This window comes from Chrysemys picta, chromosome 7, assembly GCF_011386835.1.
Source record: "Chrysemys picta bellii isolate R12L10 chromosome 7, ASM1138683v2, whole genome shotgun sequence".
Lineage (NCBI taxonomy): Eukaryota > Metazoa > Chordata > Testudines > Emydidae > Chrysemys > Chrysemys picta.
Genome location: NC_088797.1, coordinates 58,130,569 through 58,157,050, shown reverse-complemented (window position 1 = coordinate 58,157,050; position 26,482 = coordinate 58,130,569). Strand labels below are relative to the sequence as shown.

At 49.3% G+C, this 26,482-nt stretch overlaps 1 protein-coding gene across 2 annotated transcripts; it reads left to right on the top strand.

Moving 5' to 3' along the window:
- The first annotated feature begins 634 nt into the window (after positions 1 to 634).
- LOC101945157 (2-hydroxyacylsphingosine 1-beta-galactosyltransferase-like) lies at positions 635 to 24,918 on the top strand. 2 transcript variants are annotated; one of them, XM_005285521.5, is made up of 7 exons: positions 635 to 810; positions 14,200 to 14,242; positions 16,201 to 17,045; positions 21,972 to 22,111; positions 22,224 to 22,300; positions 22,775 to 22,994; positions 23,994 to 24,918. In XM_005285521.5, the coding sequence occupies exons 3-7, from the start codon at positions 16,203 to 16,205 to the stop codon at positions 24,307 to 24,309; spliced, it is 1,596 nt and encodes a 531-aa protein (XP_005285578.1). In that variant the 5' UTR covers positions 635 to 810; positions 14,200 to 14,242; positions 16,201 to 16,202; the 3' UTR covers positions 24,310 to 24,918. The 2 variants fall into 2 exon arrangements, with proteins under 2 accessions (XP_005285578.1, XP_023963722.1); XM_024107954.3 differs by lacking the exon at positions 635 to 810 and adding an exon at positions 5,335 to 5,444.
- Positions 24,919 to 26,482: the final 1,564 nt, after the last annotated feature.

Sequence of the window (26,482 nt, the reverse complement as noted above, 5' to 3'; positions counted from 1 at the left end):
TGCCCAACCAGCATACGATTAACGCCTAAACTCCAGCGCCGCCGTTTCCTCCTCCCGTCGGGCAAAGGGCCGAGCCAGACCTGCCCTTCTTCTCTTCCAAAGGGTGCAGGCAGGGCCGGCTCCAGCATTTCTGCCGCCCCAAGCGCAAAAAAAAAAAAAAAAAAAAAAAAGCCATGATCGGCGGCGGCAATTGGCAAGGGAAAAAAAAGCCGCAATCAGCGGCAGGTCCTTCGCTCCTAGAGGGAGTGAGGGACCTGCCGCCCGAATTGCCGCAGGTGCCGCCCCTCTCCCTTGGCTGCCCCTAAGCACCTGCTTGTTAAACTGGTGACTGGAGCCGGCCCTGGGTGCAGGCGCTGGGCGACCGTAACACACCCCCTGGCCCTAGGGCTGCGCCTGGCTCCCCCTTCCTGCCGAGCTAGTGCCCGAGGCGCTGGGGCAGGGGAAGGGAGGCGCCACCTCCCAGTCCTGTCTCGCCTGATCCCGCCAACGCTGCATCCCCGTGGGCCCTGGCCGCCCCCTAGCGAGGCCCGTGGGCGGGAGGCTCCCAGCTGGGGGCCCGCGGTGTGCGGGGATTCCGGAGCGCGGAGAGGCCGGGCCGCTCCGCTTGCCAATGGGAGCCGGGCGTGTGGGCTGAGAGGCGGGCTCCGCCTGTGCCGGCCGGCCGGGCTGAAAGGGGCCCGAGGGGGAGGCCAATGCCAGTACTAGCCGCCGCATCGCTGCGCGACTCCCTGCTGCTGCACCTGTCCCGGCTGGGTGGAGGGAGGCGGCCGGGACTTGTCTAGTGCCGCGGCCGCCTTTGGAGACGCACAGGTGGGTGAGAGGCGCTGCGGGCTGGTGTATGGCCGGGCCGGGGGGCTGTTCTCTCTCTGGGCCCGGGCCGGTGTTGGGGGGCAGCTTCTCCGTCTCTAGGTCCCCCTGCGGGCCCCGATCGCCCGGCTCTGCGCTAGCCTCCCGGGGACCCGAACAGGCTAGTGGGCTCCACCCCGGACCCCCTCCCCGTCACCCCGGCCGCAGCAAGGGAGCGCCCCCCAGCCCATCAAAGCGGGGGTCGTGATCCGACCGCCTGGCTAATCGCGGCCCCAGGGCTGGGATCGCCCCGGCTCTGGACGGGATCTCAGAGCGCTCCAGATGTTGGAAGGGAAGCCCAGCTCCTGGAGCGGGCTGCAGGGTAGTAGCGAGCTCGGAGCACGTGGGCGAGGTGTGAGCTGGATGAGCTACAGCTTGGGATGTGGCTGTCTGCTCTAGCTGAATTTGCAAACGGCTCGCCCTCCTCAGAGCCCATGTAAAGTAATTCAGCCAATGGTGTTCCCTGTGTTGGCAGGCGTGCCTTTGGCAGCATTGCCCAGGAAATAGGACCTCCATATACGTGCTACCCTTAGCTGGCAAACTGTGCTCTTTTGCTACTGCAGTGAACCAACTAGTACAGTAGCTGGTCCTGTTTTACAAGCCTTAGCCTGGAATCTTACCCTGCTGCTGCAGAGGGGCGGAAGCAGCTCCCTGTCCCCATGGCCTTTCGTTTCCTCTGCAAATGTCTCCTCTCCTGCTGTTGACTGCCTCCTCTGTCTTAATCAAGATGTTAAAATAAATCTGGGCAAATTCCTGCTGAATAACTTGGAAAACTTGGCCCTGTTTTCAGTTTGCAAGTTTTTCCGCAGAGGTGTTGTGAAATTCTCAAATCGGCTAATCAAGATTATTCACCAACTTCTTCCATTAATTCTTCTTGGTGTGAAGTGCCAGGTTTATAATCAAATATATGATTAGAAATGTTCTCACCCTTGGCTGGTTACATAACGGGTGTGGTTTAAGAGCCTAGATGGATAAAGTAGGCAGGGTTGTTTCTCTTCTCTATATGGACTCCTTGCCTAACTAGCTGTGTGTAAACTTTAGTTGTGAATTTAATTCTAAAATTCACAACCTTTGTTGTGGTGTTTGCATCACTTATGAATGTCCCAATGAGACTCTCTTGTGACTAATACTCGTGCACTAAATTTAACATCCTGTAAATTAATAGTAGTAAAAAGTAACCAGAAAAATACTGTTAACATTCAGACTGAAACTCATCTAGACCCTGAGTCTGCAAAGATTATGCCTGAGAGTAGTCTCATTAACTTCAGTGGAACTAAACATGTGCATGAGTCTTTGCAGGACCCGACCCATAGACCATAGTGATCAATGGCTCCATGTCTAGTTGGCAGCCGGTTTCAAGTGAAGTGCCCCAAGGGTCACTCCTGGGGCCAGTTTTGTTCAATATCTTCATTAATGATCTGGAGGATGGCGTGGACTGCACTCTCAGCAAGTTTGCAGCTGACACTAAACTGGGAGGAGTGGTAGATACGCTGGAGGGTAGGGATAGCATACAGAGGGTCCTAGACAAATGAGAAGATTGAGCCAAAAGAAATCTGATGAGGTTCAGCAAGGACAAGTGCCGAGTCCCGCACTTAGGACGGAAGAATCCCATGCACTGCTACAGACTAGGGACCGAATGGCTAGTTCTGCAGAAAAGGACCTAGGGGTTACAGTGGACGAGAAGCTGGATATATGAGTCAACAGTGTGCCCTTGTTGCCAAGAAGGCTAACGGCATTTTGGGCTGTATAAGTAGGAGCATTGCCAGCAGATCGAGGGATGTGAGCATTCCCCTTTATTCAGCACTGGTGAGGCCTCATCTGGAGTACAGTGTCCAGTTTTGGGCCCCACGCTAGAAGAAGGATGTGAAAAAATTGGAAAGAGTCCAACAGAGGGCAACAAAAAGGATTAGGGGGCTGGAGCACATGATTTATGAGGAGAGTCTGAGGGAACTGGGATTATTTAGTCTGCGGAAGAGAAGAAATGGGGGGGGATTCGATAGCTGCTTTCAATAGGGTAACTGTCCCGATATTTAGGTGTTTGTCCCGATATTTCGCTGCATTGCTTTTTTTTTTTGCTCCGCTGATGACGCCCTCCCTCCCCATGTGTCCCGATATTTTCTTCCTCTCATCTGGTCACCCTAGCTTTCAACTACTTGAAAGGGGGTTCCAAAAAGGATGGATCCAGACTGTTCTCAGTGGTAGCAGATGACAGAACAAGGAGTAATGGTCTCAAGTTGCTGTAGGGGAGGTTTAGGTTGGATATTAGGAAAAACTTTTTCACTAGGAGGGTGGTGAAGCACTAGAATGGGTTACCTAGGGAGGTGGTGGAATCTCCTTCCTTAGAGGTTTTTAAGTCCTGGCTTGACACAGCCCTGGCTGAGATGATTTAGTTGGGAATTGGTCCTGCTTTGAACAGGGAGTTGGATTAGATGACCTCCTGAGGTCCCTTCCAACCCTGATATTCTATGATTCTATGAATTTGAACCAATATTCACCAACATTCTTCTTCTATAATTGACAGCTCTACTAAATAAGATTAGGTCTTATCATCCATAGGGTATCCCCTGGACAGTGGCTCCCTATTCAGACCATTTTTCTTTAACCTTTGTTTATGGTAGTTCAGCCAGTTTTCAAGACTGGTGAGCTAATTTGAATAAGCCTTTCTGAGACACAGTATTAACTGCTTTACTAAAATTCAGCTATATCTACTGTTGCCCTAATGTTGTAATGTTCTGTCAAGAGCAATCAAGCTTGTCTGGCAAGTATTATTCTTTATAAATTCTCAGTGCTTCCTACTCATGGTTTCATAACCTTGTAGGATGTTTAATTACTTTTTTTAAAATACACTGTGTTACTACAGAGAAAAGCTGTAATTACAGGGCAGTAATAGATAGGATTGCTTCTTTCCTTTGTTGAAGCTGGACACTCTGGTATCTCCTTAGTTCTTTATGGATTCTAAAAAAAAATATTGTTAGTAATCCAGTAACTTAAATTCTTGAACCCCTTTACTATCCTAGCATACATTTCAGCTGAGCCTGTTGCTTGGATGTGTGAACTTCCAAGTATTCTATTAACTTGCTCTCTATCAAGAGATGTGTTTTCAAGGCTTTTGTCCCTTCCTGTCTTTCTAGACCTTTTTGTCTCTGAGTCCAATATCTCACCTGATTGGTCATTTAATCCCTTTTTTGTTTATTTGACCTACTAGTATCCCCAAGCCAGGTGTAATTTGTAAAATCACGTGTTTGTTAAAAAAAGAAAAAGCCAAAAATATCTGAGCACTTAAAACTGGACAGTATCAGACTGCAAATCCCTGTGATGATTAAACTTGATGATACTCTAAATAAAAAGTGCTTTCAACCATGCTTGTAGCAGTTTCCATCGCCTCACACTGACTCTACAGGCATTCTAGACTTCGGAGTGATGTGTGGTGGGTTTGTTGATTTGTGTGTTGTTATGTTGTGCTGGGAGATTTGTGTGGGTGGCAAATAAGGGTGTGCGCTGCAGTGAAGGGCCTTATGTTTTTGGAGTTGTGTATACTGGTTGTGGTGGGGGACAGGTGGCTGTTGATTTGTATCTAGGGGTGTGTGCTGTGAGACTTGTGCAGATTGCAGTTGGGTTCACAAGTGTGGCACTATCCCTCATACAACCAATGAAACTGTTGCATGCAAATTAGCTGTCGAGAGGAAGGGTGGTGAATGGTTGATTACCTCTGATATCACAATGGTCTAGGTACACGCATGTCTTACTGTAGCTGTACACCACATGCATGTAATTTGTCAAGTAAAAGCGGATGAGAACCTAAAAATTGGATGGTGGTAGACTGTGAAACCCAGTGATGTTTGAAACTGGTCATATTCTGAATAAAAAGAACTCTCGACCATGCTTGTAGTTGCTTCCATCCCTTCACATTGGTTCTACAGACATTTTAGGCTTTAGAATGACACACACAGTGACCTTCTGGAATATTATTCTATAGATTCTCTCTAGTACTTCATTTTTTTTCTGTTCTGCATAAGAAAACGACTATATCTGTGACAGTTTTGTGTTTAAAATCTCCCCCTGCTGCTAGGGTAAATCTAGCCTTGCTTTGCTATAGACCTTTTGCAGGAATGGTTTGTGCAGAATGCTACAGGAGCGTGGGTTCGAGTCTCACATAAGAATCTCGTAAAGTAGTGTCACTGACCGGGTGACTAAGCCAGCCTTGTAAAACGATGGCCTGGAACCAGTGGCAATGAAGTCCACCGAAATATAAAAACATTTGTTCAAAAAGTGAACGTGGGTTACACTTTCCTGCCTGAGAATGTGCTCTGTATGGTATTTTGTCCTGGAGGCTTTTTACTACAGTTTCCTCTTAGTTCCAGAAGTGCCTGTCTGAAGTGAAATATTAGCCTTTTGCCTGTTTATACAGCAGAATTACCCATATTGCTTCAGTTTCTGCAAACTCATGGTAGCCGCACTTGTGACTTTCTTAAGGGAGCTGCTACACCACAACCAGTCCAGTAGCCAAAGCCTGTTATTAGCAAGCTGCTGAAAGCAGCTGCAGTCACTCTTTCTGGATCAAACTAGGGAGAAGAAGCGAACACTAATTTCCCACCCAGGTAAGAGCCTCTGGCATCCTTGAGACAAGTCCTCTCTCTTTCCTTCTGGCTTCAGATGAGCTACAGCTGTGCTGCATCACTTGGCCCACCATTTAAATAGGGAAACCAAAAGGGAAGATATATTCCTTCCTGCTCTGGGGAAGAGTTGGGAAGACAGCAGGCTGCAGCAGAGAGAAATGCTTCAATGCCTTTCGTCCACACAGAGCACAGAAGGGATTCTTGGTGCTGAGGAACTAGACATTAAAGTGCATGGGTGGGTGGAATATTTAAAGGGTCACATCCCAGGCGCCCTGGAGAAAGAGAGGAATGAACTCCCACCTTCTGCATTTAGGAATTCTGCTCTTCTGAAGCCTTTATAGGTAAATGCATTGGGGGGGAGGGGGGGGAACTTTTTTGAAGGAGCAGGAAAGGGCTCAAGCCTACATCTGGTGTGTGAAATATTCTTCTGGGTGTATTTGTCAAACCTCAGACAGATCTGGTATATAAAGTCTCTGGAATTCCTTCTTTTTGCTATAGAGCCCTCTGGAGAACTAGAGTTGAGAGAGGCTCTTTCCCCAACGGTACTTTTAGAGGGAATGGGTGTAGGGAATCTTCTAAGAGCTCTCCTCCCAACCAAGTGTCAGAAACGTGAACTCAGCCAACAGGCTTCAATGCCAATGAAGCAATCTATCTGCCCATGCGCTCCCCCTCACTTGGTGAGAACTGGCATGGCCAAATTCTCCAGTCTTTCTTGGAATCTGTGCACTGAAACAGAGAAGCCAAAACCTGATTTGAAACCAGCCAGAAAAAACTTGTTCTGTATCAAAAATCTAAAGGGGCCTTATTTTGCTTTGTAGTTCACTTTTCTGCTTATTCTTGGATAGGCTATTCCTTTCCTCCATTCTGCTGGTTCAGAGCTGCACTTCAAAAGGCTTAGTAAAATCTTGGCTGACCAAAACAGGTTCTCAGTTTGATCATCATTCTGGAATGTATCAGCGGGAGTGTTGTGAGAGAGAAAGACACGAGAAGTAATTCTTCCGCTCTACTCAGCAGTGATACGGCTTCAACTGGAGAACTATGTTCAGTTGTGGGCACCACATTTCGGGAAAGTTGGAGAAAAATTGGAGAAAGTTCAGAGGAGAGCAATAAAAATGATTAAAGGTCTAGAAAACATGATTAGTGAGGGAAGATTGAAAAAATTGGGTTTGTTCAGTCTGGAGAAGAGAAGACTGAGAGGGGGCAAGTACAGAAAAGGTTGTTATAAAGAGGAGGGAGAAAAATTGTTCTCCTTATCTACTGAGGATCGGACAAGAAGTAATGGACTTAAATTGCAGCAAAGGAGATTTAGGTTGGACATTAGGAAAAACTTCCTGTCGGGATAGTTAAGCACTAGAATAAATTACCTAGGGAAGGGTTGAATCTCCATTATCGGAGGTTTTTAAGAACAGGTTAAACAAACACCTGTCACAGATGGTCTAGATAATACTTAGTCCTGCCTCAGTGCAGGGGACTGGACTAGATGACCAATTGGGATCCCTTCCAGTCCTATGATTTGATGGACTTTTTGGCACTGGGGCGGGGGGGGGGGGGGGGGGGGAGGAAGTGTCTCAAATGTAATAATATCCCCATCTCTAGATTACCTTGTTCCTTTAAATTTTTTAATTCAAGATAAACCAATATTAGGATTAAATAAGATGGTGCAGCCCCCTTTCATGGAAACACTGACTGACAGTTTCTAAATGAATTAAGATAAATTGCTACAATTTTCCTGTGTAGACAAAGCCTAATGGTCAGAGATGCAGCGAATATAGAAAAATAGAGAGATAAACAAAACCTCCTCGTAATAGTTTCTACTCCCAATAAAAATCTGACCTCTGGGCAACCTCTCCTGCTTCCTTTATCTTTGACATTCTCTCCTATGGATCCCGATACTCTGTCTGAGCTATCTAGTATAAACTTGATGGTCAAACACACTTTCAGTGCTTCATACAAGACCGATGCTGTATGCTCCAAGTGACGCTTCCAATCAGGACTGTACAATAACAATGATGAGAGAGATTTTCCTACATGTCCCTGGATCAACCAGTTGATTTGGTGTTGGAATGTTGCTGGCATCCCAGGTACGCAACAAGGCTTAAACCTGAGGTGGTAAAATTCCATGAAGAAACAAAGGCAGTTTTACATTGTGACCTGTTGTGCATGGGCTCTGACAAATCCCCCCCAATCACACAATCTGTGGGGCTCCGATTTTACAGCTTATCATTTTAGGGTATGGGGTTTTGGTTATTATCCTATACAATGAGAAGGGACTTTTCCTCTTCCACCTGTAACCTCATATAGGGAGGCAGGAAAGGCATTGACAGTATTATTCATAGATTCATAGATTCTAGGACTGGAAGGGGCCTCGAGAGGTCATCGAGTCCAGTCCCCTGCCCGCATGGCAGGACCAAATACTGTCTAGACCATCCCTGATAGACATTTATCTAACCTACTCTTAAATATCTCCAGAGACGGAGATTCCACAACCTCCCTAGGCAATTTGTTCCAGTGTTTAACCACCCTGACAGTTAGGAACTTTTTCCTAATGTCCAACCTAGACCTCCCTTGCTGCAGTTTAAACCCATTGTTTCTGGTTCTATCCTTAGAGGCTAAGGTGAACAAGTTCTCTCCCTCCTCCTTATGACACCCTTTTAGATACCTGAAAACTGCTATCATGTCCCCTCTCAGTCTTCTCTTTTCCAAACTAAACAAACCCAATTCTTTCAGCCTTCCTTCATAGGTCATGTTCTCAAGACCTTTAATCATTCTTGTTGCTCTTCTTTGGACCCTTTCCAATTTCTCCACATCTTTTTTAAAATGCGGCGCCCAGAACTGGACACAATACTCCAGCTGAGGCCTAACCAGAGCAGAGTAGAGCGGAAGAATGACTTCTCGTGTCTTGCTCACAACACACCTGTTAATACATCCCAGAATCATGTTTGCTTTTTTTGCAACAGCATCACACTGTTGACTCATATTTAGCTTGTGGTCCACTATAACCCCTAGATCCCTTTCTGCCGTACTCCTTCCTAGACAGTCTTTTCCCATTCTGTATGTGTGAAATTGATTTTTCCTTCCTAAGTGGAGCACTTTGCATTTGTCTTTGTTAAACTTCATCCTGTTTAACTCAGACCATTTCTCCAATTTGTCCAGATCATTTTGAATTATGACCCTGTCCTCCAAAGTAGTTGCAATCCCTCCCAGTTTGGTATCATCCGCAAACTTAATAAGCGTACTTTCTATGCCAATATCTAAGTCGTTGATGAAGATATTGAACAGAGCCGGTCCCAAAACAGACCCCTGCGGTACCCCACTCGTTACGCCTTTCCAGCAGGATTGGGAACCATTAATAACAACTCTCTGAGTACGGTTATCCAGCCAGTTATGCACACACCTTATAGTAGCCCCATCTAAGTTGTATTTGCCTAGTTTATCGATAAGAATATCATGCGAGACCGTATCAAATGCCTTACTAAAGTCTAGGTATACCACATCCACCGCTTCACCCTTATCCACAAGGCTCGTTATCCTATCAAAGAAAGCTATCAGATTGGTTTGACATGATTTGTTCTTCACAAATCCATGCTGGCTGTTCCCTATCACCTTACCACCTTCCAAGTGTTTGCAGATGATTTCCTTAATTACTTGCTCCATTATCTTCCCTGGCACAGAAGTTAAACTAACTGGTCTGTAGTTTCCTGGGTTGTTTTTATTTCCCTTTTTATAGATGGGCACTATATTTGCCCTTTTCCAGTCTTCTGGAATCTCTCCCGTCTCCCATGACTTTCCAAAGATAATAGCTAGAGGCTCAGATACCTCTTCTATTAGCTCCTTGAGTATTCTAGGATGCATTTCATCAGGCCCGGGTGACTTGCAGGCATCTAACTTTTCTAAGTGATTTTTAACTTGTTCTTTTTTTATTTATCCGCTAAACCTACCCCCTTCCCATTAGCATTCACTATGTTAGGCATTCCATCAGACTTCTCAGTGAAGACCGAAATAAAGAAGTCATTAAGCATCTCTGCCATTTCCAAGTTTCCTGTTACTGTTTCTCCCTCTTCACTAAGGAGTGGGCCTACCCTGTCTTTGGTCTTCCTCTTGCTTCTAATGTATTGATAAAAAGTCTTCTTGTTTCCTTTTATTCCCGTAGCTAGTTTGAGCTCATTTTGTGCTTTTGCCTTTCTAATCTTGCCCCTGCATTCCTGTGTTGTTTGCCTATATTCATCCTTTGTAATCTGTCCTAGTTTCCATTTTTTATATGACTCCTTTTTATTTTTTAGATCGTGCAAGATCTCGTGGTTAAGCCAAGGTGGTCTTTTGCCACATTTTCTATCTTTCCTAACCAGCGGAATAGCTTGCTTTTGGGCCCTTAATAGTGTCCCTTTGAAAAACTGCCAACTCTCCTCAGTTGTTTTTCCCCTCAGTCTTGATTCCCATGGGACCTTACCTATCAGCTCTCTGAGCTTCCCAAAATCTGCCTTCCTGAAATCCATTGTCTCTATTTTGCTGTTCTCCCTTCTACCCTTCCTTAGAATTGCAAACTCTATGATTTCATGATCACTTTCACCCAGGCTGCCTTCTACTTTCACATTCTCAACGAGTTCCTCCCTATTTGTTAAAATCAAGTCTAGAACAGCTTCCCCCCTAGTAGCTTTTTCAACCTTCTGAAATAAAAAGTTGTCTCCAATGCAGTCCAAGAATTTGTTGGATAGTCTGTGCCCCGCTGTGTTATTTTCCCAACATATATCTGGATAGTTGAAGTCCCCCATCACCACCAAATCTTGGGCTTTGGATGATTTTGTTAGTTGCTTGAAAAAAGCCTCATCCACCTCTTCCACCTGGTTAGGTGGCCTGTAGTAGACTCCTAGCATGACATCTCCCTTGTTTTTTGCCCCTTTTAGCCTAACCCAGAGACTCTCAACACTTCCGTCTCCTATGTCCATCTCTACCTCAGTCCAAGTGTGTACATTTTTAATATATAAGGCAACACCACCTCCCTTTTTCCCCTGTCTATCCTTCCTGAGCAAGCTGTACCCATCCACACCAACATTCCAATCATGTGTATTATCCCACCAAGTTTCAGTGATGCCAACAATGTCATAGTTGTATTTATTTATTAGCACTTCCAGTTCTTCCTGCTTATTCCCCATACTTCTCGCATTTGTATATAGGCATCTAAGATACTGGTTTGATCTTTCCTCCCAGTTTTGTCCTGACTCTCCTTTCTCTCTGCCAATATAGCCCACACTCCCTCTCGTTTCCGACCCATCTCCCCGGTCTCCATGTTCCCCACTTACCTGTGGGCTTTGCTCACCTGTCCCCGTCGAACCTAGTTTAAAGCCCTCCTCACTAGGTTAGCCAGTCTGTGTCCGAATAGGGTCTTTCCTCTCCTCGAAAGGTGAACGCCATCTCTGTCTAGCAGTCCTTCCTCGAATAGCATCCCGTGGTCTAGGAAGCCAAAGCCCTCCTGGCGACACCATCTTCGCAGCCAGGCATTCACCTCCATGATGCATCTGTCTCTGCCTGGGCCCCTACCTTTGACAGGAAGAATTGAAGAGAATACTACCTGCGCTCCAAACTCCTTCACCCGTACTCCCAGAGCCCTGTAGTCACTCTTGATCCGCTCAGTGTCACACCGCGCAGTATCATTTGTGCCCACATGGATGAATAGCATGGGGTAGTAGTCAGAGGGCTGGATAATCCTCGACAATGTCTCCGTAACGTCTCGGATACGGGCCCCCGGCAGGCAGCATACCTCCCGAGATGAAATGTCAGGGCGACAGATGGGCGCCTCCGTCCCCCTCAGCAGAGAGTCTCCGACCACCACTACCCTACGTTTCCTATTCGCAGTGGTGGCAGCAGACTCTCCAGCCTTAGGGGTACGAGGCTTCTACTCCTTTACTGTAGGGAGTGATTCCTTCTTTCCTGTATCAAGAAGAGCATAACGGTTACCTATAACCACGGCAGGAGGGTTCGGAGCAAGGGTGGAGCGCTGCCCGCTGCCAGAAGTAACCAGCTGCCAGTGTCCACCCTGAGCCATCTCCTCCTCCACCAGTGGTGTATCAGCAGTCCTGTGTACTGGGACAGCTACCTCAGCTGTCTCCACATGGACACTGTCGAGGAATTGCTCGTGGATACGGATGCTCCTCAACCTAGCCACCTCCTCCTGTAGCTCTCCCACCTGCTGCCTGAGAGATTCCACCAGCAGGCACCTCTCACATTGGATGGTCCCCGCAGCCTGGATATCAGTAAGTGGAAATTGCAAGTTACAGTCTTTGCAGAACCACACCAGGATCTGGGTAGAGGCATCCATGCTCAGGCACTCTGTCTGGCTACAGGCACAGGTGGAGGAGACAGTAGCAGTGCTGGCACAGGTGTTGCGGGTCTTCCTAACCATCGTAAGCCTCCCTCTGTCAAACTCCCATCTGCAGCCCCCTGTCAGCCCAAAAGGGTGCTGTATTGCTCCTCCTTCACCTGGAGAACTCCTTGCGAAACTCCCTGTTAGCAGCCCCTGTTCGCAAAAATAGATTCAAAGATCTTACAGCCAGAAGGGACCAAGATGGTTGTCTAGACTGACCTCCTGCATAACATAGGCCAAAGAATTCCTCTCAGTTACTATGAAACGTGAGCCCTTCGTATTACCCATTTTGGCTCTCTAACTCATTCTTTTTGCTGCTCTTTTTCCCGCAAGCCTTAGCGAGGTGTTTTGGGTGGGGGTTTTTTTCTGTTTCCTGTATAGATTTGTTTTAATTATCTTATTGAAAGCAATCTCTCATGAAGTCACAGTGGCCTCCTCCTTTTTCCTTGCATTCCCTGTTGGAATCTGTTATTACTGGCCTATGTACAGTACAGACCTGGACTGATGCGTTGGGCCCCCCAGTAATGCCCCCAGGTGCTAGCCTCACTATAGACTGAAAGACAAGGCAGATGAGGTACTATTTTTTTATTAGAGCAGCTTCCGTTGGTGATAGAGACAATCTTTCGAGCCACACAGCTCTCTTCTGTAAAGGTTCTAGTGTGCAGGGTGCAGTACCATCTGCTGCCACTAGAGAACTCCTTGCAGCTCCAATGAGATACACCTGGCTGCCCCTAGGGGGCGGGCAGCTGCTCCACCAGAAGTCCCTGCAGGCAGCAGGCTCGGAATTCAGGCCGGAGTGGGGTTAATCTGGATTAGCAGAGCTAGCTACAGTCCCTCTACTCCTGCATCTCCAGGGCCAGTGAGGTGCTGGGAGGGGGTGGGCTGGGACTGAGTTGGTGGGGTGTCTTAGTCTTGTAGAGGGGAGGGGATTGTCTGAGCTGGGTGCATGTGGGATCCGGGCCTGGAGAGGGCTAGGTTGGGAGAGAGGAGTGGAGGGAAAATAATGGGGTGTGTGGGGCAAACACGACTGGACAGGGAGAAGAGACCCGAACTGGGGAGAAAGTGGCATGTGACCCTTTCCCATAACCTCCCCCTGGCCCTTTGCTGTAGAGCATCCAGCTCGTCAGTACAAAAAGGGGCTGGGCTCTCTTTCCCACCCCCCACAGACCCCTCCCCTCTAATACCCCCATCGCAGGTTCCCAGCACTGAACTTGTCAAATATGACCACCCAGCCTGCAGAGTGAGGATGGGGGGGGTGGGTACCTGCAGCCATGACCCCGGACGGGGGGACTGGTTGTCAGGCGCTCAGATGCTGTGGTGACGTGCATGGTACAGATAGAAGGGGTTCCATAGGTGCAGTTAGCAGGAAGCCTGGCCTAAGACATGCCTCTTGCTTCATGCTCTAAACCTAGTTCCGCTCGCACTGTGGGCTGCAGACAGTTCTCAAGCCAGGGCCCATCGTGAGCACCTGGGGAGTGCGGAGTTTTGGCAGGGCAGAGTTGAGTCAGTTGTGAGGAGGGCGGAGGAGTATCTGGCTGGTGGGAACACATGGGGCCGTCTCAGGGAGAAGGGGAGGATTCCAGTAGATCCCATCATGCCTTGCTGAAGGGCCTGTGGAGAGATTGGAGAGTCCTGGGTCTGGAGGCTGATCCCTCCCATTGCTAGGGATTGATCCCCCAAAGAGGGGATGCCAGCACCACCTGCCAGGCCCCTGGGTCAGCAACAGCCCCCTGCTCTGACACTCACACCAAAAGCTTATTTATTTGGGTCACCCCAGAGATAAGGGCTCCCTTGTACTTGCGGCTGTACAAGGCTGTTTGTCCCTACCTTACAGCGCTATCTCAGGAGACAAGGCAGACAAAGGAGTATCAGTGTGTCTAAAAAACCATATCTTTAATTTCCTTGATTTACATGGCAACTCACATCAGCCAAGTCCCCTCCTCAAGTTATACTCCCTTTCTGACCTGTTATCCCCATACACGCCCTCAGAAAACCCATCCCCTCTCCCAGCCCTCCCTGCATGTTCTCCAAGACACTTGTCCAGCCCAGGCTCCGCAAGCTCACATTCACACACCCTCCCCTCTAACCAAACCTCCCTCCCCAACCCTAGTCTTCCCAGAAAGTTTTCCCAGAAAGTATCCCCAGTGCTTGTATGTTCTCTTCCGCGTGGCAGGCTGGAAGGAGTCTTGCTCTGACTTGGCAAAATTGACATGACTCCTTGGCCGACTGATCCTCCTTCCCCTGGTGTTCCCTGGGGAATCGGGGCTCTGGATGGGATGCTGTAGCCCAGTGAGTTGAGGATCGGGCTGGCTTCATTTCCTGGGTGAGGGGATGCTGCCCTGTCATTTTGCTGACTGTCGATTGTTCTTTTTTCTGCAGCTCTACCAGGAGAGAAGAGCCCCTTTCATTCAGTAAAACGCAGGTAAGCGGGGGAGTAGGACGTGGTGTGGGGACGTCTCCTTTCAGACTCTTGCACAGCTCCGTGGTGCAACCCCCATCCTCTGCCTTTACTGTGTGCCTGTCCAAGCTCCCCTTTAGTGTCTGCACCTTCCCGGTTGTCTAGACCTGGTGTGAGCCCCACTCCCAACCTAATCCTCTTCCTTCCCCCTCCTCCAAGCAAACATTTAATTTTCCCCAGTGCAGTCACCACAGCTGTCTCCCCCACCTCCGCTCCCCTCCCCTCCTGCTTTCCAGAGTGGGGTCATGATAATTCCCCCCCACTTGCATCTGTGTGGCATGGTGCCAGGGAAGGGTCCTGGCAAGCAGCTGCCAAGGCTCTCTGAATGGGCTGTAGTCATGTGTTGCTGACGGAAGTTGGCCACGGAACATTGGCGAGAGAATTTCCCATCCCCACATCCCCTTCACCTTTCTGGGCTGCATTCACCTTTCAGCACAAATCCTTATTAGGTGGCACCAGAATTGGATGCAGGTTGCATTTAGCAGGGGCTTGTTTGTTTGCCTCTTTTTGGGGTGGGGGGGAAGGAGAGAGGGGGTTGATCAAGTTAGTGTGTGAGGCCTGGATAAGATCTTAGGCCAACTTCTGCTCTGTCATGACCCTGCAGTTCCACTGACTTCCATGGGGTTTGGTGGATGTGAATGAGGGCAGGAATCTAAACAGTCAAAAATTCCGTCATTTCTATTCTGTTTGTAACATCTCTGAGGGCCCGTTCCTCCCAAGCCTCTGCGCTGGATCTGCCTCAGGATAGTCACTTGCTTATGAACGTTTCCAGATAGGGTCCCCTTTCCCAGAACGTGAGCTCTGGCCAAGGCCTCATGTCTTGAGGCACATTGGTTTCCGGTGATGCCCCTGGATTTGTGCAGTGGTGCTGTGCTGAACGTTGCTTCCAATTGGGAATTATGTAACAATATGAAGGCATTCCCTGGGGGAGGGGGTGTCTTAGAAATGCTGTATTGCAGCCACGGCTTTGTGAGTCCCTCCAACCCCTGCAAGTCCTGTGGGCCCCTTCTGCTGCTCCTTCCACAGCTGGCTTTCCCCTTCCTCCAGCCAGCTGTACAACCCTGTACACCCTCTTTTGGTGTTCCTATGGCCACAGGAGAAGCTGCTGTGTGGCTCCTCAGATGTTCAAACTGTGCTGAGGCCCAGTTGCCTCGTGAGCAGGTCTGGTTGGGCCACAATCTTGCACCCTCTCTGCTCGCCACAGTCGGGGTCTCATTGCTTAGTGCTCTCTCCTTTGAGAGTGTAGCTCCTCTCTGGGAAACAGGCTGAACACTTGTTCTGTCTCAGCCTTGTTCGGCTGAGTAGTAGCCGCTGGCCCTGCAACGTGTAGCCTGGGATCTGAGGGGCGAGCCGAGCGCTTTCCCTCATGTGCATCATCACCAGTAATAAAGGAGTTGCAGGCCAAACTGTGCCGTTGGCGCAGCCTCTGTGAGCCTGCTGTCCTTTCAGCAGGCTTGCGTGGACATCGCGGATTGGAGCTTCGTAAACAGGCCTGCTGTAGGTACATAAGCCAGGGTAGAATCCAGCTTCCTTACCAAGCTGCACTGGCTCTGCCCATGTGTAAATGGCAGTAAAGACTTATCAGACACATCCAGGGAGCTGGTCTGCTGTGAGGGAAAGTGCTGCTTTTCCAGAGCAGCTCCAGGCTTTAAAAAGTAGTGGTGAGGGGAAGAGGCAGGGGAAATCCACTTAGGACCTCCTTGTGGGGAAACTACAGAACACAGAAACAGATGAGGAGGAAGAGGGGGAAACGATGCATGGAGAAGCCTGAGTCATATTAAACATGTGACCCTGCCTGTGGAAAGTCTCCATCAGTAGATGGTGACCACACAGGGCACCTTCCCTTCTCCACAGCCCACAGAGACAGTGTCCAGGACCTACAGCACGAGTCGGTCAGTAACTGCCCATTTCTCTCTCTGCAGCGATGGAGATGAGGCTCCCGCCGCACCCTGTTGCTGTCCTCCTCATGGTGGCTGCTTTCAGTCTGGACTGTTGCCATGGTGCCAAAGTGCTGGTGATGCCCACCATCGTCTTTGACAGCCACCTTCGGGTCTTCATGCGGGTGGCGGAGGCACTGAATGACCGGGGTCACAACGCCACACTTCTCCTCCACGAGGGTCGGGAATCTGAGCCCTTCCTGCCAGGCCTCCGAGTGCAAACGTACAGGGGGATCTTCAGCACGGAGAGCGCGGACGCCTGGGTGCAGGAGAAGATAAAGCGTGTCTTCCAGGGGAAGAAGACCTCCCTGGAGATCTTCTCCTTCCTGGAAAAGTACTTGGAAAACTGTGATCTAGTGCTGGGGGATGCAGCCCTCCTGCAGCAGCTCCAGGGTGAGGGCTTTGACTTGTTCTTGGTAGACCCCAATGAGATGTGTGGCTTCATTCTGGCCCACCTCCTTGGTGTCAAATACGCCGTGATCTCCACCGGCTTCTGGTACCCAGCTGAGATCGGCGCCACTTCCCCCGTCGCCTATGTCCCCGAGTTCAACTCCCTGATGACGGACAGGATGGGGCTGGTGGGCCGGACTTGGAATCTCCTGGTCTACGTGATCACTCGCATCGCCACCAAGCTGGTCATCCTGCCCAAGTTCGACCGCCTCATGCAGAAACACGGGGTGGAGCCGCAGAAGTCCATGCTGGAGCTTGTCTATGGGACCAGCCTCTTCTTCCTGTGCAACGATGTGGTGCTAGACTTTCCCAGGCCCACACTCCCACATGTCATTTTCACTGGGGGAATCCTCGCTGAGCCTGAAAAGCCCCTTCCTGTGGTAAGTACAGGAGGAGGGGCTGCTTACAGGGGCTGCTGGCTTTAGAGTTCTGAGGTTAACTTTTCTGGTCCTGGCCAGGGCGTCTAAGGGCTGTAATCAGAGATCAATCCAGGGTGTCTTTTCCCTTGAGGGACCTGATCAGCACCCCTGAGCTTCACAAATTGTGCCACAGGCTGTGAAACCTGTACGGCAACTCTCTGCAGTTCACAAGTGTGTGTTGGGGTTGAGGGGGAGGTGGGATGCAGTTTTGGGTCCCCCATCCCATGTCGGGAGCCTGTAACGCTGCCTCCATCTGACAGTGCTGGGGAGTTCTGCACTGGCAATGATAATCCCTATACCGACCTGGGAAAAGCCCAATATTGACTTCTTCTGGGCTTTGAACTGAGCAGTCTCCTCTCTGTTGTCCTATTGCTTCACCAGTCTTTGAAGCCTCCCCAAGTTTTCCTTTTAATCCTGTTCCCTCAATCCTCCCGGCCTCCATAAGTGACCTTTTTACAATAAAAACTTTGCCCGGGCTTCCTGCTTATTCTCACTCTGATCCCATATTGAATCTGCTCCGTTTACAAGTTAAAAGAAAGTTTCTCCCCTCCCCCAGCTGCCAGCCCCGCAAATAGCGGGGACTCAGTGACAGATGATGGATCACTTGAAATTGCCCTGTTCTGTTCATTCCCTCTGAAGCATCTGTCACCAGCCACCACTGGAAGACAGGATGTTGGGCTAGATGGGCCATGGGTCTGACCCAGTATGGCTGTTCCTATGTAGCATAACCAGTACTAGATTCTGGAAGCCAGACTTTGCTCCTCAGTTTCCCCTGTGCTAATCCTGTTCTCTTCCCTGGGGTTGTACAGATGTGACACTTCCCTGCAATTGGAATTGAGTGTCAGGAGACCTGACTACACTAGAGTTCCCATAGCTGCTACCACTGGTGGAGCTCTGCTACTTGGAGGAATGCTGGAAATCTTCAGAGAGAACAGGCTAAGGTGGCCTGGCTTGCCAGGAGGGTCCCCACGCCCAGCCAATGAATTGAAATTGAGACAAAATGCCAGCCTCAGATGACAGGCTTGGTTAAGATTGTTGATAAATATCAATGAAATCATGAGTGGTAGAATGTTAGGTGCAACACTCTTTTTAAATTGAGAACTTTGGAATAAAAATTCCACAACTATCCTTGACTCTGCCCCTGTGGGTAACCACCCTTCCTCATGGTGCCTGAGTAACGTGGGGAGGCTACAGATACAGTTCAGAACAGCCCACGTATATATGAGAGGGTGGATGAGGCCTGGGGCCAATCCTGCCAGGTGCTGAGCCAAATCCAGCAAAGCATTTAAGCACGTGCTTACCTTTAAATGTGAGTTGTCCAGTTGCCTTCCATGGGATTACTGGTGTGCTTAAGCATTCTATTCTGGATCAGCCATATGCCCAGCATCTTGCAAGACTTGGCCTGTAGTGGAACACTGGCTGTGAGATGCTGTACTCAAAGGGTTAAGAGATGAGATGGTTGGTGGTTCAGCTGTTTGCATTTGGGTTGTAGGATGCTAGGGCTTGGGAGAGGAAGGCATTTGTAGACCTGTATGTAGATTAAGATATTTCCATTTTGAACTGGGGCCCAAACCCTGATGTCCCAGTATGGAAGCAATCCCAGTAGCTCTGGATCTTTATATCCTTATTGTTTTTAAGGTAGCTGAGAGTTTGTGGTCTGTGCTGGAAATGTGGATTAGTATTTGTGTTAAAGGACATTCTTGGTGAGTGGGTGGGCATTGATACAAGGTCGGCTGCATTTCCAGAGAGAGCTTTAACGATGAAATTCCGGAACTTCTGATGTTGGGTTTTTATTATGATGTGGGTAATTTATCTATTTACAGGATTTATAGCTACTTCTTAAATACCCAGAATTTCCTCAAACAACAAGGAGTCCGGTGGCACCTTAAAGACTAACAGATTTATTTGGGCATAAGCTTTCGTGGGTAAAAAACATCACTTCTTCAGATGCATAGAGTGAAAGTTACAGATGCAGGCATTATATACTGACACATGAAGAGAAGGGAGTTACCTCGCAAGTGGAGAACCAGTGCTGGCAGGGCCAATTCAATCAGGGTGGATGTGGTCCACTCCCAATAATAGATGAGTCTTTAAGGTGCCACCAGACTCCTTGTTGTTTTTGTAGATACAGACTAACACGGCTACCCCCTGATAGATGAGGAGGTGTCAATTCCAGGAGAGGCAAAGCTGCTTCTGTAATGAGACAGCCACTCCCAGTCCCTATTCAAGCCCAGATTAATGGTGTTAAATTTGCAAATGAATTTTAGTTCTGCTGTTTCTCTTTGAAGTCTGTTTCTGAAGTTTTTTTGTTCAAGAATAGTGACTTTTAAATCTGTAACAGAATGACCAGGGAGATTGAAGTGTTTGCCTACTGGCTTTTGTATGTTACCATTCCTGATGTCCAATTTGTGTCCATTTATTCTTTTACATAGTTACTGTCTGGTTTGGCCAATGTACATGGCAGGGGGGCATTGCTGGCACATGATGGCATATATAACATTAGTAGATGTGCAGGTGAATAAGCCCTTGATGGTGTGGCTGATGTGGTTGGTCCTCTGATGGTGTCGCCAGAGTAGATATGGGGACAGAGTAGGCAACGAGGTTTGCTACAGGGATTGATTCCTGGGTTGGGGTCTCTGTGGTGTGGTGTGTAGTTGCTGGTGAGTATTTGCTTCAGGTTGGGGGGTTGTCTGTAAGCGAGAACTGGCCTGCATCCCAAGGTCTGTGAGAGTGTGAGATCGTTTTCCAAGATAGGCTATAGATCATGGATAATGCGCTGGAGAGGTTTTAGCTGGGGGCTGTACGTGATGGCCAGTGGTGTTCTGTTGTTTTCCTTGTTGGGCCTGTCCTGTAGTAGGTGATTTCTGGGTATCCGTCTTGCTCTGTTAATCTGTTTCCTCACTTCCCCACGTGGGTATTGTAGTTTTAAGAATGCTTGAAAAAGATCCTGTAGGTGTTTGTCTCTGTCTGAGGGATTGGAGCAAATTTGGTTGTATCTTAGGGCTTGGCTATAGACAATGGATTGTGTGATGTGTCCTGGATGGAAGCTGAAGGCATGTAGGTAAGTATAGTTGTCAGTAGGTTTCCAGTATAGGGTGGTGTTTATGTGACTATCACTTATTTGCACTGTAGTGTCCAGGAAGTGGATCTCTTGTGTGGACTGGTCCAGGCTGAGGTTGATGGTTGGCTAGAAATTGTTGAAAGCTTCAAGGTAGAATTCTTCAAGGACCTCCTTTCCGTGGGTCCATATGATGAAGATGTCATCAATGTATCACAAGTAGAGGAGGGGCACCAGAATTTCCTGTTCCTTTAAAAATGTAGGTTTTACAAACAGTTGCACCTCCAAAAGAAAACATTTCCTTCACATTCAAGAGAATCTCCAATCATTTAATTTAATTTCTGACCTTCTTGCTGACAGAATGACCCACGCGGTCAAGAAAGGGTTAAAAACCCAACCAGCACTTGCCAAGGGTCTTAAAGGGTCAGATACTGTATGAGAATAACTCTGGAATAGACCCTTTCAGCTGCTGACACATCATACTCTGACAGTAGGCCTTTTTGAGGGCAAATACAAGATTTGCAGTTTCTAGATGAAGTTGCTTTTTCCCCCCCTTGAATCTTCCCTCATACCCCATTCTTTTGGGGGGGGGGTTTGAAAACTGGAAGAGAGGGGGGGGGGAAATTCCCCACACATATTAACTAAGCCCTTGTCAAACATTTTGTTTTTAAGGAAGTTGGAGGTTAGAGAGAGATTTTTCAAAGGTGCTTGATGGGAATTGGACATCCCCTTCCTTGAAGTAGTTTTGAAAACCTTCCCCTGAAATCCTCTTATGTTAGGAGAAGGGCCATGGGAAACCTGAGGGGTCAAGGAGGTGGAGATAAGAACTGAGATCAGTCCAAATCAATCTAAGGGAAAACTGGTTCCCTATGTTGGCTACTGCAGCTCCATAATGAGCCAGCTGGCTAAATTCCCTTTGCTAAAGAGAGTCCGGGGTGTGTGCGTGCGTGTGTATACTCAGAGCCTTTTGGCAGCCTGGAAAACCTACCTACACCCAGGAGTGCTGGGACAATTTTTATAGTGAGGGTGCCAATGTGTTTTTTCACACCCCTGAGCGCAGCAAGTTGCAGCGCTGTACATCGCCAGTGTAGCCAAGGCCAAAATACCTTTTGAGGATCTGGGCCTGAAGGACTAAATCAATTAGCCAGCGATCGGTACTAAAGACAAGGATGGGCGCTTCTCATCAGCAAAATCCTAATGAGACCCTGAGATCCGCAGCCACTGCTGGGAGAGGGGCGTTGCTGGGATTTCTGTCAGGTGCTGTCCCTAGGCCCTGCTTCAGGGGCTCCTTTCATATCTGCATCTGGCTAGTAAGTCCTTTCTGATGCTGGGATGGAAAAGGTGCCCAGTTCTCCTCACATCCCTTCCAGACCTGCCTGGTTTCTAGAAGAGGACAAGTCTCCACTCCTATCCAGGCTTGGGCCTGTATTTTTGGGGTCTTCTTCACTGGTTAGTGACTCCAGTCCCCGCTCCTGCTGCTCAGAGCTTTTCAAAGCAGCATCATGAAACTGGCTCTCTTGATAGTTCCCAACACCAGCTGAGAGGCTGACCAGCGCCCGGGTAACTTTGCTCTTGCCTGGCAAAGCTATGATCCGAAAACACAGCTGTTTTCTAGAACCATATGCCAGCTCAGTGAGACCACCTTGTGCGGAGTGCAGTGGGGAAGGCGTTCTTTATAGCCAGATTGTGTCCATGAAAGCAGAAGTTCTACAGATACTGATGGGTGAAGTTTCCCCCTCTGCAGGGAGGGCTTTCCCATGGTGGTGGTGGGGTGTCCAAGCCCTCTGGAGGACAGGCTGTGAGGCACAGCTGTGCGTGTTCACCTGCAGGGCCTGCGCCGCTGGGTGGAAGCTGCGGATGCTGGTGTTGTCGTCGTCTCCTTTGGCATTGGGATCCGAGCGCTCCCGAGCAACTTGGTGGAGAAGATGGCTGGGGCGTTTGCACGCCTTCCTCAGAGGGTCGTGTGGAGGTGAGGGGGCACCTTTATCTCTGGATGTAGTTTGGTGGGGAATTGGGTTTCCCAGGGTGATTCCAGCTCAGTGTGTTTTCTCTTGGTTTCCCTTCTCTGTTTTTTCTGGCAGATACTTTGGTCAGAAGCCAAATAACCTGGGTGAGAATACGCTGATGATGGAGTGGCTGCCCCAGAACGACCTGCTGGGTAAGACAGGGAGAGAAATGCTGTAATTCAGGGTTTTACTCACAACCAGAGCAAAGAAAATGCCACTGTAGTGTGTGTCATCCAGAGCGCGTCTGATCAGAAAACAATCGCTTCCTTATCTAGTGAAACCAACCTCCACCCCTTCTGCTTCTTCAGGGTCTGACCAGCTCAGTGTCATGTAGAGTGACCAGATGCCTGATTTTTATAGGGACAGTCCCAATATTTGGGGCATTGTCATATATAGGCACCTATTACCCCCCACGTTCTGTCCCAATTTTTCATACTTGCTGTCTGATCAGCCTAGTGTCATGGCAGGAGATGGTGGGATCCTTCAGGGTTCTGCACCCTCCTCCTATCCCCAAGACATGCCCTGTTTCTCCCAAACCTGTACGGGTACAGCAAGTGTTTGTATGGAGAAGGCCTGAGCAAATTGGGGCATCTGCAGGGGGATCACCGTCTCTTGCTTCTCTGTAGGTCACTCCAACGTGAAAGCCTTCATCAGCCACTGTGGGATGAATGGCATATTCGAAGCAATTTATCACGGAGTGCCAGTTGTGGGGTTCCCTTTCTATGGGGACCAGTTCGACATCATGACAAGAGTTCAGGCAAAAGGGATGGGGATTCTCATGGACTGGAGCCGAGTAAGCGAAGAGGACCTTTACCAGGCCATAGTCACCGTTCTCTCCAACCCCAGGTGAGGTTCTCTGAGTGATGGAGCTGTTGGGTTAAAGGGGAGCAGATGAACAGTTGGTTGCATCCTCCTTTTGGAAGCCCATAACATTGGCTCAAGCAGTGGTTCCACCAGGTGCATCGCTCACTTGCCTGGACACTCCAGTGCCTTCTGATTTTTAAGACTGATGTCAGCAGCAGCCAAAACCATAGGTCTGCCCGTCTTTATGGTGAAGGGGAAACTGATCTGATTTTATTTGGGTTTCTCTTGGAATGCTCCCTGAGATGCTGCTGTTCAAAACTCCTCCCCTCTCAATAGCAGCATGTTATCGGGTCCACCTAAGGCCTCTCTTTGCCATCTGTTTGGTCGTGCCTAAACTACCTTTATGTGGAGACTAGTAAGTACAGACAGTGCTAGGGCTTGTATCTATTAGATACTATTCTTCACCTGCTTTTTAAGACCCTTGGGCTAGCAAGTGACTTCTGGGTGATACTGGCTAGAATGCTCCTGAGAGGACTTGGCAGGATCCTGTGATTGAAGTGTTGTCATATTGCCTGCTCCCTTAAATTACTAAGTACTCTCAACTGCTGTTGACGTCAGGGTGCTTGGCACTAGGCAGAATCAAGCCCAGAGTCAGAAAAGGGCCTCTGCCACCTGCCTGCTCCCCCTAGGATGTGAGAATCCAGCCGGGTCCTTCAAGCCTCTGATGGTGATGCCTGCTACAAAGATTCTGTCACTAGAATTTAGCTGACCGCTCCGCTCATGATGCATGAGGCAGAACAGACTCTGGCTGGCATGGCCATAGCTGCATCGGCTCTGCAGGGCTAACAGGAGTAAAACTATCAGTGACGGTGATTGTAAGGACCTGGGGAACAGATCTAGAGCCTGCTCATGAGAGGTGAGAGTTGAGGCTGCTTGGTTCCTTGTAGGCTTCGGGCCCGTCATGAGTCAGAAGGGGCTATTCTACCCAGAGAAGTGACTGTGAAATAACAGTGGGTGACTTTTTTGCTTCCCCTCTTGCAGCTACAATAAAGCAGCCAAGCAGATCTCAGCCCTGCACCGAGACACGCCTATGCACGCTCTGAACCGCACGGTGTACTGGCTGGAGTACATCCTCCGCCACGACGGGGCACCGTACCTTCGCCCAGCCGTCTACGACCTCTCCTTCTACGAGTACTTCTGCCTGGATATCCTTGCTCTCTTCCTTCTCTGTCTGGCGTGTGTTGCCTATGCCCTGTACAAAGCCATTGTGTGGTACTGGGGAAAGAGTGCCAGTCCCATGCATCTGAACGGCAACTGTCTGAATGGCCATCTGATGGAGGGGAAGAAGGCGCAGTAGTGCGCAGTGTGCTTGGGGCACGAAAGAGACTCCAGTGCGAGCGCACACACCGCCCAGGTGCTCACAGAGACTCAAGCTTGTCCATCGGTCTGGTTGCTGCTCGTGTGGCTGGGAAGAGGGGGAAAGTGGCGCAAAGGCCAGTGTGTGCCTCTGTGTACAGCACGCCTGGGTAGGGACATGGATCTAGGCGTGGGTGGATGCATTTGGCCAGGACTGTGGGAGCGTTGAGGTGGGACATGAGTGGGTAGGTTTCTGGGGAGGAATGTGGGGTTGCTCCCTTTTTTTTATGCGCGATGGTTTCGATGCTGGTGTTACCCTTCTGGCTTGCTAGGGTCTGCGGTGAGGCATAGGGGGCAGGAGTGGCGCTTTGTCTGGGGCAGTCATCGTTTCTCCCTTGCTCCGTTAGCGAGGCCCTGGGAACTCGGGACTCCTTCAGGTGCAGCGGGGCAGCCGACTTTGGGCAGGGGAGGGCACCCTAAAGGTAGTTTAAAAATCGGTCTTTGTTTTAAATTTCTTGGGCAGATGTTCTGACTGCTTCCCTTGGTGCTCTGTACTGTAGGCTGTGTTTGTGCTAACTTATTTTTTAATAAACTGTCTTCTTTCCCCTGAGCAGTGGTGTTTGGTCTGTGTGAGGAGCGCCTCCTCCGAGGCAGAGGCGGCTGTAGCTTTAGTGGGGTCTTACTAAAGGCAGCACGATTGGGGATCTTGCCCGCTGCTGTACAAGCCCCTGCTGCCTCCCCACACGTCTCTGTACGTCCTGCCTTGCTCCTCAGCCAATTCTTCCCTCCCTGCCATGTTGCACGCTCCTCCGCTGGGTTTTCAGGCAACACTCCCATCCTCCCCTATTTGTGAGACTTTGTGGTCTGTGAGGCCAGTCGCGCACACTCCACATGGAAGATGGAAGATGCAGAGCAGAGAGATGGAGGCAGGAGCTCCAGTCTGCAGGGGAGAGGAGATTCGTGTGAGAGAGCAGCTAGCTCAGTACGGCTCGAGGGCCAGCCCAGTGGCCTTAAAGCCAGCGCTCTTTAAAGGCAACAATACGCTTCATAAAGGAAACCAAGCCTCAGATGTGACTGGACCTGCCTGTTCCCCACCCTGAGGGCGTGGTATGGAGGTAACGCCAAAGACCAAGTGCCTGCAGCCACCTGAGCTGTGCGATTGGAAGCCAAGCCATGCTCTAGTCTTACAATCCACCTGCAGTTGTATGGAAAATGCACTTGGCGATGCCTTGGAACAAGCATGAATGTTTCTGCGCTGGCAGCTTGGCCAAGCCTGTCACAGCTCTTGTAATAGTTGCCCTGTTATCCCCCCTCTGCCAGTTGTTCTGCTGTGTTTCCTGGGCACATCTCCCAGTCTGCCCTTATCTGAGTATATCTGTGGGACAGCACCTAGATTGCTGTCCTGAGTGTCCTGTATTGGAACCGGGCCCCGCTGCTGAATGGGTAGGGGCACTTGGCGCTAACTTGGATTTTAGCTGGCTCAGACTCCAGTGTCAACCTTCATGTCCTTCCGATGCTGTTCGTGTTCCTATGAGGCATGAGTAATCACCCTGTGTACAACAGGCCAAATTCTAGCCCCTCCCTTACACCTTCTTGACATCACTGGGGTGATGGAGAAGAGATGGTCAGCTGCTGTCCTCTGCTCTCTAGGACAAATCTCGAGGGCAAATGAGGGCATCTGTGCCCCCCTTCGGTTACACAGTGAGAGATGCTAAAGTAGACCCTTGTCTGCTTACTGACGTGTGATTTATGCTTCACAGGGATTCTTGCACTTTCCTGATGCACCTGTTCCTCGCTGCTGTCTGAGACCGACAACGGGGCTACCTTGGACCCTACTGATTTCATTCTCTGTCAGCACTATGTAACTTACATCTGACTTGGGACTGCTGAGTCTCAGTGGGTGTAACTTGCATGCTGATGGGGCAGACGAGGAGCGTGGCAAGACAAGCAACTAACAGGAGGTGTATGGAAGAAGAATAACCTGCTCCTAGCTGGTAGTAGAGGAAGGAGGACTATGAGAGCCGAGAGCACTGGCTACCCCTGGCCTTCATGCCTTGGCCTAGAGATGGTTGAGATAAAAGGGCTAAATGGCTTTTCAAAAACACAGTGTAACAAGTTTCACAACATGCCTGTCCTAGTGCAGCTGTTTCCAATACATCAACTATGAGTCACTG